We start from the raw sequence: 14,736 nt of genomic DNA on the forward strand, positions 1-14,736 counted from the left end.
CCCCCATGTTGAGGGCATGCGGCCTGGTACGGTTCAGGAGGGGGGGCGCTCGCTCGTCCCCACCCCCTTTCCTGACCGGCCGGGCTGCGTGCTCGGATCGGGGTCTGGTATGGATTTTAGGGGGGACCCCACGCCGTTTTTTTCAGCGTAGGGGGTTCCCTTTATAACCCATACCAGACCTAAGGGCCTGGTATGACCCGTGACGGGGCTCGTAAGGTGTCAATCTCTCGCTGATAAAAGCGGCAAGATTGACTTCCTTTTCTAGTCCCGTCGTACCTGAGTCACGTTCAAAATGAACGGACTTGTCCATGTGTGGGCAAGTCCGTTCATTCTGAAAGTCCGTCGTAACTCTGGCGAAAGTCCGTCGGACAGACGGGCGGACCTAGCCCGCCGGAAAGTCCGGTCGTGTGTGGGCAAGTCTGTCCATTTTAAAGTCCGGCGCACCTGGCGGACAAAGTCCGTCGGAAAGTGTGCCGGACCAAGTATGCCAGAAAGTCCAATCGTGTGTACGCGGCATTACTCTTCATACTACTTATCAATGTTAAGCATCCTTCAATTATCTTCTACAATAAGCAGCTTCCACTTACCATCCACTCTAAGCAGTCTCCACTTACCATCTAAGCCTTCGCTAACATTCTGGTGCCAAAGCAGAAAGCAATATGTGTAACTTTTGATTTAGTTTAACCCCCCTCCTTTTCCCAGCACTCAAACCTGCTAATTGGCCACTTAGCAAGGCTGAAATCTGCACTCACCTTTCACTGAAGCAGCTGGAAGGGCCAAGAATTTTAGCTCAAAGCCACCACCATTAATGGTAGCATCTGAAAAGAATGTGACTGTGACTTCATTGGATTGGATAAGTAATGGAGATGGCAAAGTGGATCCACACACTTTCCCTAAAAAATAAAAAATGGACTTAATTGTGCTTTATGTAGAACAGGAGATTATGAAACTGCTTATATTGCCTATAACATCCAATCAGCTGCATTCCTACTCTCTCCAATCTGCACCAGTAAAATTGACAGCCAGCATCTCATTGGTTGCTTTAGGTCAGCAGAAGCTGCTCCATGATCAACTTCCCTAAACGTCATCCCCATCCAGCGCTTACAAGTTGATTATTGGTGGAGTGAGCCTTTAACTTGCTGAACATACATATATACATATATACATACAAAACACTGACAACAATTCCACATCACAACCCCCAACCTTCACATGGGTATCTCATAATGGGACCCTAATCCACCTAATGCCAGTCCAGTTCACCTAATCATGCCAACATTCCCAGATACAAAACCCCACCATTTCCTGTCTGCAACTGAAGGAGTTTCATCTAGAGGGCAACTGTCAAGTAATGCATTCTTGGAATTCTCAAATGTGGTGACTGAGTCTGCCCTACACCAGACTTCATTTCACTGGCCCAACTACCAAGCTGGTGATGTTCTCACAGGGCTCATTTCCTCTAATAGACCCACCACACAATGGTTGCAATAGGCCTCATTATATAGGGATTATCTTGGAAAATTTCTTTCTACAAAGTTTCCTCAAGGTCTGCACAGTTTGGTGCTGCAAGGGTAATATTCCTTCCACATAAAAAGATTTGTCAAGGATGTCAAAATTCTCCCCCACAGCTTAACATCATATTTGTCCCTTTAAAATCTGTGCCAAAAGCACACACATACATAATAAAGCTTTAAGGGGTAGACAGCCCCAACAAATAAAGACAGTAATCTATGCAAGTAACCAGGTGTGTCCCCCAAAACACCAAAAGAAGAATACACAAAATACAAGGGGGTTACAGCACAGAAAGCATAATTATGTGTTCCTATTAAAGAATACGCAAGTCATTCCAGCATCTCTGCCCCTTTATTAGCCGGGATTCCTGAAGCTGCTTTGTTATTCTTTAACATGTGCAGATAATTATGCTCTCTGTGCTGTTACCTTCTTGAATTCATTTTGTGTGCGACATATACACTGTATATCTAGTCTATTCACCCCCCCCCCCCCCCCATTTCAAGCCCATATTGATAGAGGACAGTCATGACACCTGTTTATTCTTCAAATTCTATATCCCAAGCAGGCAAATATGGTTCCAAAGATGATTTGGACCCCGATACAGAAATCCATCATCACCTCTTCTCCATTTCATAAAAATGACTGTCTACTTGATATACTCACTGATAATCTTTTGCTTTACAGTAAAAGTTAAAGAGTCAAGGGTGCAGGTCACATGATCTTCAATACTTATTTGAATAAACTGGATCTGGATTATCTCCTCCTTTGGTACAGTAACTGTCCAGCGACACAGGCTAAAGAAAACAAACAAAAAAAAAAAACAACAAAAAAAAAAAAACAAACACAACAAAATCATCAAGTCTAAACCCTAAAACACATCTGTAATAAATTGCACCTTAGCTTCCTTTTTCAGACATTTGCCCCTGGTGATCCTGCCAGCAAGAGACTTCTTGTTCTAGGTTGGTAACACTCATGGGATAGTATGCAGAACATATATATCCTATTAACTTATATATAAATAATATAACACTGGACTCAGTTTTTCTTTGTGGATGCAATTGGCTGCAGCCTTTTATTATAGGTATTAAAAGTTTATTAATAGCATATCATGTAATACCAGCTTTAAAATTATAGCAACAGCATATTTAGATCAGCTATTTCAAGCTCAAGCTAATGAAATTATAACACAAAGTCCCATTTCTTAAGACATTGACAAAAACCTCATAACTCAAGCCGTGACAAGGGAGGGAGGGTGGGACGTGCTTCTTCTTGAATCCCTGCCGACTGCTTCAGTAATGATGCATTTTCTTTTATAGGTACTGAATCGTGCCAGGACCGTTGAAAAACACTTTAACCAATCATAGGTAAGTACCATTGATTTGTGCTGTATCTATGTAGTATCAGGGTAGTGATGGTGAACCTTGGCACCCCATATGTTTTGGAACTACATTTCCCATGATGCTCAGCTACACTGCAGAGTGCATGAGCATCATGGGAAATGTAGTTCCAAAACATTTAGGGTGCCAAGATTCGCCATCACTGCCCTAGGACAAAGGGTTAGGAAGAACACAGAACACCATACCCTCTTCTCCAGAACACAGAGGGAGGTGTTCTGTAGTTCAAATAGAGAATATTGACAATAGTTCAGGACAGGCAGACTTCTCGGAAGTTATAAGTTTAATAGATTTCTCACAGGTATTGTTTTGCACATACTAGGACTAGCTATGACTACGGCCACTAGGCTGAAACATGTAAGTGGATCTGATTCATTTGGATTTTAATACTGTGACTTTTATTAGATCCTGATGTGTGCCAACTTTTGCTGGACTTTCACTGTTTGAACCTTGCCTATAGGGTGGTTGTCTGAGCAACTGTGCAGCTCTTTGTCTGCAAAGGCAGTGGATGCCATAACAAGAATAAAATCTCCATGGCATTTGGCAGGTAGTATTGCTCGCTGAAAGCATTATAACTGCCCAGCAATTGTGTGCAATGCATGTGGTTGTGGTGGACTTTTAGGGGTTAAAACAGTTTGTAAGGAGGTGGCATAATGCCTCCATTCTGTCTGTCAAATTCCCTCTGAAGAGCGATTTGCTCTTTAGAGGGCTAACGCTAGTGTAAACGAGCCCATAGAAACTTGTACAATACTCTGACTCCTAGATCCTCTTAAGAAACATCATAGACTGCACAGAAGAGTGCCGATTTTTGTTTGGTGGAAAAAAAATGAATAAATAAAAAGCAAAATTATATATATATTGCAATTAAATGTTATTAAAAGTTAACTTTCCTTTTCAATCTGCAGCTATGCAATATTCTGTGAAATGCAATATGGCTATCTGGAGGTGCTCTTTACAAAGAATGCGTTTGGAACAAACCCCCAGATATGTACTTTCCTGCTTGTGTGATTGGCTCACTGATTTTCCCAGAAGTCTGCACTAAGATACAAGCCAGATTTCAGGCATGCCCTGCAACAAAAAACGTTGATATTTGGTGGCACACTCCCAATATGATATCACATTTAAAAAGGGATGCAGGCCCTGCAAATTACCTCATTAGAGCCCTGCAGGTGCAGCAGCTGGTTGATAATTAAGAAACCACTCCCATTAGACTGACTTCTGCACATGGGAACAAACACACAGGGATTTCTTCAGAACAACAAAAGGTATAAATCTGCAACAAATTTTGTTAAAATCCTTGCAATGTGCATAGATCACCCAGAGGGGAATGCTTTCTCAAAGTGGAGTTACACTTTAAAATAAGAAACACTTCATACTTACCTGCTCTGTGCAATGGTTTTGCACAGAGCAGCCCCAGTCCTCCTCTTCTCGGGTCCCTCGCCGGCGCTTCTGGCCTCTCCCCCTTGTGGCTTGCTCTGGGGCACTCGTGCGTTCTCGCTCCTGAGCCGCCTCTTTGTGTCCATAGGACACACAAAGCAGGGTTCAGTCCTGCTTCCTTCTCTCTCTCCTTACTGTCTGATTGACAGCAGCCAGAGCCAATCAGTCAGCGAATGAGGAGAGAGACACCCGGGAGAGCAGCTGTTCTCGTGCACATCACTGGATCAGGCTTGGGTATTAGGGGGGCTGCACACAGAAGGTTTTTTTACCCTTGTGCAAAGAATGCATGAAGGTAAAAAACCTTCACCCTTTACAATCACTTTAAGGCCCATTATGTCTTCATGGAGTACAACTAAGAAGTCAACTCTCACCTGTTGGTGGAATAATTCTTGGTGGCATCCAATGGATACTTGATAACCCCATTTGTGCCAACAATAATCAGCGGGTCGGCGCTACAACCACCTACAAGATAAATTACCACATTTGTAACATGCTGAAAATCAACATTTGTCTTACTTCATGAGATACATATAAGGGGAGATTTGCTTCTAGGTTTTACTGACTTAACAGAAAATGTGGATATAACAGAGGAACTCGGAATCATAAATTTGTCAAATCATCAACTTACTACACCAGAAACAACAGTCCTCTCCAAAGGCCTCACATTCTGCCCAACCACCAAATTGGATAAATTACAGGTATGGAGGAATTCTTTAGGAGACTAAGGCTCAAAGAATATTTTGACAGTAAGGAAAGGAATCCTAGGACTATAGGAGGTTACAAAAGGAAAAAGAACAGCAACTTCACATCTCCACAAGGACACAACCCCAAACTGGATACCTATATTGACAGCTTCAGGCTGCGAGTTACATCCCTGATATCCACCCAGCAAAAGAAAATATTATACAACCTTTCACCACTGGAGCGAAGAGCTGTACATGATCTGCGAAATAATCAGGCCATAACCATCAAACCAGCAGATAAAGGGGGAGCAGTCGTTGTGATGGATACAGACAAATATATACAAGAGGGCCAGAGGCAGCTGGCAAATACTACTTACTACAAAAAACTGGATTATAATCCGACCCAGGATTTTACTCAGCAATTAAAAGGTCTCATTGCGACAATACCAAGCCACCTACATTCAGAACTCATCAATGCGATTCCGGATAATCCAGAAATTGGAGACTTCTACATTCTGCCCAAGATCCACAAGCCAAGAAATCCAGGCAGACCCATTATAACAGGTATGAATACACTTACCGAACATATCTCAGGCCTTGTAGAAAACATGTTAAAACCTTTAGTCATGAACACTGCAAGTTTCCTGCAAGACACCACTGATTTTCTGAACAAGCTTAACAATATACAACAATTACCACCTAATACACTTCTAGTCACTATGGATGTAGAATCTCTGTACAGTAACATCCCTCACAAGGATGGGTTGGCGGCATGTCACAGATTCTTATCATCCTCACCAGACCACAAATACACTGCTGAGGATGTGACACGGCTCATTGAATTCATTCTTACACACAACTACTTCATTTTCAATAATGACATCTATCTCCAGTGTATGGGTACTGCTATGGGAAGCAAAATGGCACCCCAATATGCAAATTTATTTATGACTGACCTGGAGGACAAATTTCTGAACAGCATACAACAAAAGCCATACAGATATTGACGCTATAATGATGATATATTCATGATATGGACTGAAGGTGAAGAAAATCTAAACCAATTCTTCTCATTGATCAACACTTTTCACCCATCTATCAAACTAAAAATGGACTATTCGAACACAAGTCAACTTCCTGGACACTACAGTATACAACAGGGATGACAAGCTACACACGTCGATATACAGAAAACCAACTGACCGATGCAGCTATCTTCATAGTTCCAGTTTTCACCCCCAACATACTAAATGGGCCATCATACACAGCCAGGCCATCAGATACCACCGAATTTGTTCAGACCCAGAAGACAGAGATAAACATCTCAGAACACTGGCAGATTCCTTCCATAAGAAAGGTTACAAAGACAAAACCATCAACAACAGCATAAACACAGCCTTGAAAACCCGAAGAGAAAATCTCCTCCAATACACAGAGAAAAAAAACAAATATTTCTCCATGTTTTATACCTAATAAAAAAGTTTGTAAACAGAAAAAAAACAAATAACCGAGTACCTCTAGTCACCACATACAACCCAGCACTTGAAGGGATCAAATAGATAATCAAAGATTTACAACCTATTATAACAGAGGATGAAACTCTGAAAGGAATATTCCAACAACCCCCATTATTGGCTTTCAGACAACCACCCAACCTCAGACACAAACTAATCAGCAAGAAACTTCACTCTGATTATGAAGTCACAAATAATGGTAGCAAACCCTGCAGTAAAAAACGCTGCAAACTATGCAACCAGATAAATCTATCCAAAAGTGTTACACACACAAATGGGACCTTCAATATCATGGGATCTTACAGCTGTACCTCAAGTAATGTTGTGTACCTCATCCAATGCAAAAGGTGCAGCAAAGGATCTTATGTTGGTGAAACAGGACAGAAGTTGCAAGCGAGGATGAATTTGCACAGACATACCATCAAAGAACATAAAGAAGACAGTTTATGCGCACCTGTGGGACATCATTTCTCACAATCGGACCACACTATAGAAGACCTCAATGTCTTAGTTCTTAAAGGGAATTTCAGAACTATCCAGAAAAGGAAAACGTTTGAACTAAGAATGATACTTCTTTTTGACACGAAGAATAACGGCCTGAATTTAGATATTGGTTTCCTTACACATTATGCTAAAGTTTTACGACCGCTCTGTGACTAGTATCCCCCCCTGCATTCCCCCCTAGCTCTCCCTCTGTCTTATCTCACTAACTCTGCTGCTATCTTTATTACCATTGATTTGTATGTTTGGTTTTCTCTTTTTTTTTTTTTTTTTTCTTCTTCTTTAACATTCTGCTTAAAAATTTGTGAATCAGTACTGCTTGGACCTTGAAGAGGGGGACATACCCCGAAAGCTTGTCCTGAAAAATTGTATGTTAGTGCAAATAAAAAAAGTATCACGGACAGTACTCAATTTTCTCAGGTTTTACTGTCAAAGCTTAACTGAACAAGCTGAAGTTAGAAAATTAATGGTTACTATGGACAGCTGCACCAGATTCTATGTGCATCAGTATACATTTAGTAAATCTCCCTCACTGTATAGTACGTTATCAACAAAAGTCAAAATGTGAAGACTGTAGTTCAGCACAAAGGCAACTTCTATGTTCACCAAAAAGTAAATCTGCTACGAACCTTAAAATACATATTTCAGCTTTGGCAAAAATGTAATAAAAGCATCAACATTAATAAAATAAAAATGTGCATTAAATTTTTGCTCTGAAGTCTGCAGAGCACTGGGAGTTCTTCTGCTGTGGTCCAAGATGGGCGTCGTAGTCCTCCCATTCACAGATCTATGTGTAGGCGGAGCCACAGACAACCACACAAAATTTAAATAGGACTCTACAAGGAAACGTCGCAGAAGTCCCACAACTCCACAATTCAGGTAAGTGGAAGGTGGCAGTTTGATGGTGGGAAAAGCAACCATGCTTCATGTTACACCCTAAATATGGGTGTAACTTGAAATATGGTCCCAAAGGTGGTCTAACGCTTTAATAAAGCATGCCAAGCATATGATAAATTCTTAAATGTGTATAGTGGAATATCTGTGCTACCCCTAAACAGAAAAAAAAAAAAAAAAATATGACACGCTGGTGCTGCAACTTAAAATAGCCCGAATATTCAGCAAATAACATGTTTATAAAAAGAAAAAGTGCGCAACCAAATATATATAGCTCCCCTAATATAAAAAGGCAAAAGGGACAATGGTATGTGATGACAATACACTTTAAAAACACAATAAAAGTCCATTAAAAAAAAGGTGCTCCAATAGTGAACGATATTAAAGGATTAAAGGACACTGGAGAAATCACTTGATGCTTCTATCCAGAGAATTAAAAAAAAAAAAAAACAAAAAAACAAAAAAAAAAAAAACACACACACACAACGTCGCTTACCAGATTCGCTGGATCTCAAATTATAGACATTAAGGGACCACTCAGATCAGGGATATTCCTCCACGGGTTCATCCAATGCTGAGATCCTTGTTATACAGCGAGCTCTCCAGCGGTTTGGTTGTCTTGCAGCGATATCCTTATCCAGAAAGTCTCCAGCAATGGGATAAATCATACGATAGAAAAGAGGCTTCATGGCGCAGTACTCCAGTTAAAAATGTATTGAAAACTTCTTAGGCACAGACATCTAAAAAAAAAAAGACGATGAACAGTACATTCAAACAGCCGCGGCTCAAGCCAGCCAGCTGTTATGTGGTGACGTCAAAAACAAGTGCTCAACCTTTCTCCATACAAGGCATTGACTGGAAACGAAGGCTACCTGACTGGCTAGAGCCGCGGCTGTTTGAATGTACTGTTCACTGTCTTTTTTTGGATGTCAGTGTCTAAGAAGTTTTCAATACATTTTTAACTGGAGGAGTGCTGCACCATGAAGCCTCTCTCTTTTCTATCATATGATTTATCCCATTGCTGGAGACTTCCTGGATAAGGATATCACTGCAAGCTGCAGGACAACCATACCGCTGGAGAGCGCTCTGTATTACAAGGATCCCTGCATTGGATGAACACGTGGAGGAATATCCCTGATCTGAGTGGTCCCTTGATGTCTATAATTTGAGATCCAGCGAATCTGGTAAGCGGCGTTTTTTTTTATTCTCTGGATAGAAGAATCAAGTGATTTCTCCAGTGTCCTTCAATATCGTTCACTATTGGAGTACCTTTTTTTTGGACTTTTATTGAGTTTTAAAGTGTATTATCATCACATACCATTGTCACTTTTCTCTTTTATATTAAGGGAGCTATATATATTGTTTGGTTGCACACTTTTTATATACAAATAAATTCATAAGCAGAGGTTACATTCCCCGGAAACATGTCAGACTGATCAATAGACAGACATCTGAAGTTATATGCAAATCTTATTTTAGTTGAACCTAACTCTCCCATCGTCTGATTCTCCCCATTGGTCCGTTAACCCGATTGGTGACATGAATGCCCAATAACTGGCCTCAGAAGCTGGGAGGAATAAGGGCACAAAAAAACAAAACAAAAAAACCAAACACACACACACACAAGATCTGCACATAACTTTAGCCGTCTAACTTTGGAACTACCGGACATTTTGACCTAAGGTTTTCACTGGAGGACACCCCCCACGTACGATGGTGATTCGTCTCCTTAATTACAGGGACCGCGACTCCATCTTGGGGGCCGCCAGGCGGAAGGGAAGTCTCCGCATTAATAATGCAGTGGTGTCACTCTTTCCAGATTACTCAGCGACAGTCCGCAACCGTAGAGCCAGCTATCAACGGATCAAGCAGAAGCTTCGGGAACAAGATATTCAGTATTCCATGCTTTTTCCTGCTACCCTTCGGGTCACTTATCAAGGGAAAGCTCATTTTTTCCAATCCCCACAAGATGCCATGTCTTGGTGGGAAGCATTACCCCATCCTCCCAAGCCTCCTGCCTGAAGCGGATCTCCACTTTATGATGGCCCCACAGTTTACACACAAGTTTCCTCTCCTCTCTGGGATCCCCCTTGCCTGCATTATAATTTTTTTTTTTCTTTCCCCCTGTCCCCCCCCTTCTTTTTTGCCATATTGGTCATGATGGACAATCTTTCCCTGTTTCAGTACGGTCGTGTGCTGACCTTGGCGGATCCTATTTGTCTCCGGAGGGAGAGTACCTAGTTCCGGTTTATAACTGGACCCGAGCTGCTCTGGGACTCAGTCCCCTTATTCTATTTTGAAATATTATAATTGACTAATGACTTTTTTTTTTTGTTGCCTTTGAACTTATAATTTTTTCCTGCCTTCTGTTCCGGGCCATGCGCCCCAGGCACGATACAAGTTTTGGGTATAGGCCCACTCCTCTTTTTTGGAGCTGGGCAGGGGAATTGATACCCCTGTTGGGTATTGAACATGACAATGTCTGTTGTTGTATGGTTGTATGTATGTTGTATGTATGGTTGAATGAAAGTCTGACACTGCGACCCTTAACTGTATATGTGGCCGTGACCGGGGGAGGGGTTCTGCTTCAGACCCCTTCTGTTCCGTATGCACCTATGCTATCAACCCCATGTCTAACGTAACTGTTTGCTCGTGGAATGTCCGCGGGCTAAATTCCAAATTTAAAAGAGCGTCCATCTTTGCGGCCCTGAAACTTAGTAAACCCCATGTCCTGTGTCTTCAGGAGACTCATTTAATGGGGGCCAAGGTGATGGCGCTCAAAAAACACTGGGTAGCCAGCCATTACCACTCTACCTACTCAAATTATGCCCGGGGTGTAGCCATATTAATTCGTAAGGGATTACCCTTCGTGTGTCACCAAGTTATCCTAGACCCCAAGGGGCAGTATGTTATTCTACATGTGTCGATACATGGCACACCCTTCATTCTAGTGGCGGTGTATTTCCCCCCTCCGGTCGCGGCTGCAATGTTTTCTGATCTTGATATTCAATTTGCAAATTTGCCTAGCTGTCCTATGCTTATCCTTGGGGATTTCAACTCGGTCCTACAACCTGACCTAGATAGATTAAAACCTTTGAAGTCCGAATCCGGGTTGCTCCGCGCGTGGTGTAATACCTACGGATATGTGGATCTGTGGCGCTGGAAATTTCCAGAGGCCAAAGTGTACTCCTGCCAGTCTAGGTCCTATGCAACCCTCTCCAGAATTGACTTTGCTCTCGCCACGAAAGATTTCTTACCGGTTGTTCAATCCATAGCGTATCTTCCCCAGACGGAATCTGACCATTCTATGATACGGGTGGATTTGACTTTGGGTCATAGGCCGGGGTTTCGAACTTGGAGACTCAGCCCTCTTTGGATCTCTACTCCAGAGATAGCTGAGGGCATTCCGATTGACATGACTATTTATTGGTCCCTTAACGCTGACTCTGCTCCTGTGGGTCCCGTTTGGGATGCCTTCAAGGCTGTGGTGAGGGGTTCCTATATCTCTAGAATCAAGAGCTACAGATCTGCCGGAAGGAGGACACAGGATGAGCTTCGGAGGGTTTTGGAGGAGGCTCGTGCCCGCCATGCGGGCGCCCCCTCCTCTGAAGCCAGAGGCGTGCTGACTGGGGCCCACCGGGCGCTGCAGTTGCACTTGGTGGACTTGACTAGAAAGCAACAGCTGTACCTCTCAGCTCGTATACATGAACATGGTGGGAAGAATGGTAGGCTCCTGGCATATCTTGCTCACGCGGACTGTCAGGGAACCACGATTGCTGAAATTCACTTACCTGACGGATCGATTACATCCAACGCACTGACTATTAACAAAACCTTTGCGGACTTCTATGCCACATTATATAAGGGCACGGAAACCCCCCCAGAGACAGACTTTGTGGGCTTCTTTGGGTCCCTTGACCTCCCGGTACTCGACACCTCCCAGCAGTCCCTCCTAGACAAGCCCATCACGCTGGAAGAGGTCACCAAAGCCATAAGCCTCCTTCCCTCTAATAAAGCTCCGGGCCTGGATGGGCTTCCCTCGGAGTGGTACCAGGCGCATGCAGAGGTACTGGCTCCTAGGCTCCTCAAATTGTTTCAAGACTCCCTTAAGTTAGGGAAGCTCCCTGAGTCCTTAAATGAAGCACTTATTGTGGTTATACCCAAACCCGGTAAAGATAGCAAATACTGCGGATCCTACAGGCCTATTTCACTTCTGAATGGTGATGTAAAGATCTTAGCAAAAATTCTCGCCCTTAGACTCCAGTCTGTCATCCTCGCCCTTATACCACCAGATCAGTCTGGTTTCATGCCTGGCAGGAGTACATTTGATAATATCCGAAGGTTGTACCTACATGTCCATGAGGCGGCACGTGCGGGGCGATCCGGCTTAGTTCTGTCCCTAGATATACTAAAAGCTTTTGATACTGTGAGTTGGCCTTTTTTATGGGAGGCTATGGCACGGATGGGTATTGGCCCAACCTTTATTCATTGGGTCCGCTTACTGTACGCGGACCCAAGAGCTAGGGTGCGTACAAACATGGATATTTCTGCATCATTTTCCTTGGGTCGGGGTACCCGACAGGGGTGCCCTCTCTCTCCCCTGCTGTTCGCAATAGCCATTGAGCCACTGGCTCTGGCTGTGCGGCAGACGGCTGGGATTGGGGGCATCCGTTCGGGCCCGCTTGAGGAAAAAATCTCCTTATACGCAGATGATGCCCTGATATATTTAGATGGACGGGAAAGCTCTTTTGCAAAATTAATGCAGGTGGTGGAGGAGTTTGGTGTGGTCTCGGGACTCAGGGTGGGCTGGGAAAAATCGCAGGCCTTGGCTATCGGTCCCCCCTCCCCCTACAACTATCTACAGAGGTCATGCATCCAATTGACGCCCTCCCTTAAATACCTTGGTATCCAGATACATACTGATCTCTCTAGGTACTAGGAACTTAATGTCACCCCTATAGTCCAACAGATGACGGAGAAATTCCGTACCTGGTCCTCCTTACCTCTCAATTTAATTGGTCGCATAAACATATTTAAAATGATCTTTCTGCCAAAATTTCTCTATAGTTTTAGGGCCTCCCCCGTTTTCCTTACCAAAAAATTATTTGCAAAACTTGACTCTGCCCTGTTTACTTTCATTTGGAACGGTAGCCAACCTCGTATAGCCAAATCATCTTTACAAGCGGCCAAACCTGTAGGTGGATTGGCTTGCCCAAATTTGAGGAACTATTTTCTTGCTTCCCAGCTCACTTATATCCATGATTGGTTGCACTCTGACCCCCAAACTCCATCCACGGCTTTTCTATTGTCTCTATTTGCATCCCCTACCTCCTTGAAGGACGAACTACATAGGTCCAAAAAAACGGGTGGATCCAGATTTTCTCCCGCTGAGGTTTGCTTTATGGCCTGGAGGGAGGGGGGAAAGATACTGGCACAATCCCAAGTCGATATCTCGCCACAGACTCCTCTGTGGCGGAACCCGAACATTCCTGAGCTCTGTGGTCATCCAGATTCGATGTGGTGGGCCCGTTATGGGATCACACACCTCTCTCATATTTTTGAAAACAATATATTAATGTCTTTTGAATCCATTCGACTTAAATATGACATTGCAAACAAATTTTTCTTCAAATACCTTTTATTGCGACATGCCCTCAGGACACAGTTTGGTTCATTGACCATAGAGCTCAGGGAATCCTCCATGGAGGACCTTCTGTCCTTTCCAGAGATAGACAAACTTGTGACGACCTTCTATGGGCGCCTTCAGGTGATGGGTGCGGATCCTTTTCAGAACTCTCAACGTAAATGGCAAAGGATTATGCCTGAGCTTTCTGAAGAGGACTGGGAGGAGGCAGTGGAAGTGTGCTTTCAGGATATCATCAGTACGGCTGATGTCCTGATACAATTTAAGTTTATACATCACTTACACTATACACCTGCTAGGTTGGTTACAATGGGACTGGGTCAGGATATTGCATGCGCTAGATGTAAGAGTATCGCTGCTGATTTCTTTCATATGTTTTGGGCATGTCCCGGGCTTGCAGCCTTCTGGAAAGATGTTTTTTCCTTTTTCAGCCGTAAGTTACATATACCGCTGCCGCAAACTCCAGAGGTCGGCCTCCTGGGAGTACTAAATGATAGTGTTCCTCGCACTCATGCTAGGATGTTAATACGTATTTTACTGTTTTATGCACGTAAAACCATTTTATTGCACTGGAAAGATACTGAACCCCCTTCAGCCCAAGCCTTCTTCCGTATTGTACATGGGACCCTCCCCAAATTTAAGTTGATTTACAAGAGCAGAGCATGCCCTAGGAAGTTCACCAGGATCTGGCAGCCTTGGCTGGATGTTTCAAAGGACTTCTGGGGGGAGGTCCTCTCCTCACAGTTGTCTCAGTGAGGAGGCGAGGAGATGTGTTCTTAGCAAACATTACTTGACATATATCTTAATGTGGATGGAAATCTGTATGCGTTCTGATGAGGGGTTGTTCCACAAGAAGCGCCATAATTATACTGTAATATTGGTGGTCGCGGGTGACAGATGTGTGTATGAGTGTGTGTATGAATGGTGCGAGTTGTTTCTGGTTGGGATGTTACTGTTCTGTACAGCTGTACTACTTCATGATTTTTGCTATATTCTCAATGATCAAAATACCTATGACATACATGTATGTAGGACAGTTTATATTATTGGTCTTCTTATTATTTCATCGTTTTTTTTTTGTATTATTTTTATTGCAAAATTCCAAAAATAAACACCTTTAAAAAAAAAAGGTTTTCACTGGAGGTAAAATTGCTGCT

General features: G+C 43.1%; 1 protein-coding gene across 1 annotated transcript in view; it reads right to left on the bottom strand.

Moving 5' to 3' along the window:
* Positions 1-14,736, bottom strand: part of OVCH1 (ovochymase 1) — a 177,967-nt gene that overhangs the window by 114,036 nt on the left and 49,195 nt on the right. Inside the window, exons 9-11 of the mRNA XM_073623594.1 lie at positions 4,715-4,805; positions 2,176-2,306; positions 753-893 (exon numbers count right to left, since the gene is read on the bottom strand). Of these exons, the coding sequence (XP_073479695.1) occupies positions 753-893; positions 2,176-2,306; positions 4,715-4,805 (363 nt within the window). The remainder of the gene's footprint in view (positions 1-752; positions 894-2,175; positions 2,307-4,714; positions 4,806-14,736) is intronic.

The sequence above is a fragment of the Aquarana catesbeiana genome, linkage group LG03, assembly GCF_042186555.1.
Source record: "Aquarana catesbeiana isolate 2022-GZ linkage group LG03, ASM4218655v1, whole genome shotgun sequence".
Lineage (NCBI taxonomy): Eukaryota > Metazoa > Chordata > Amphibia > Anura > Ranidae > Aquarana > Aquarana catesbeiana.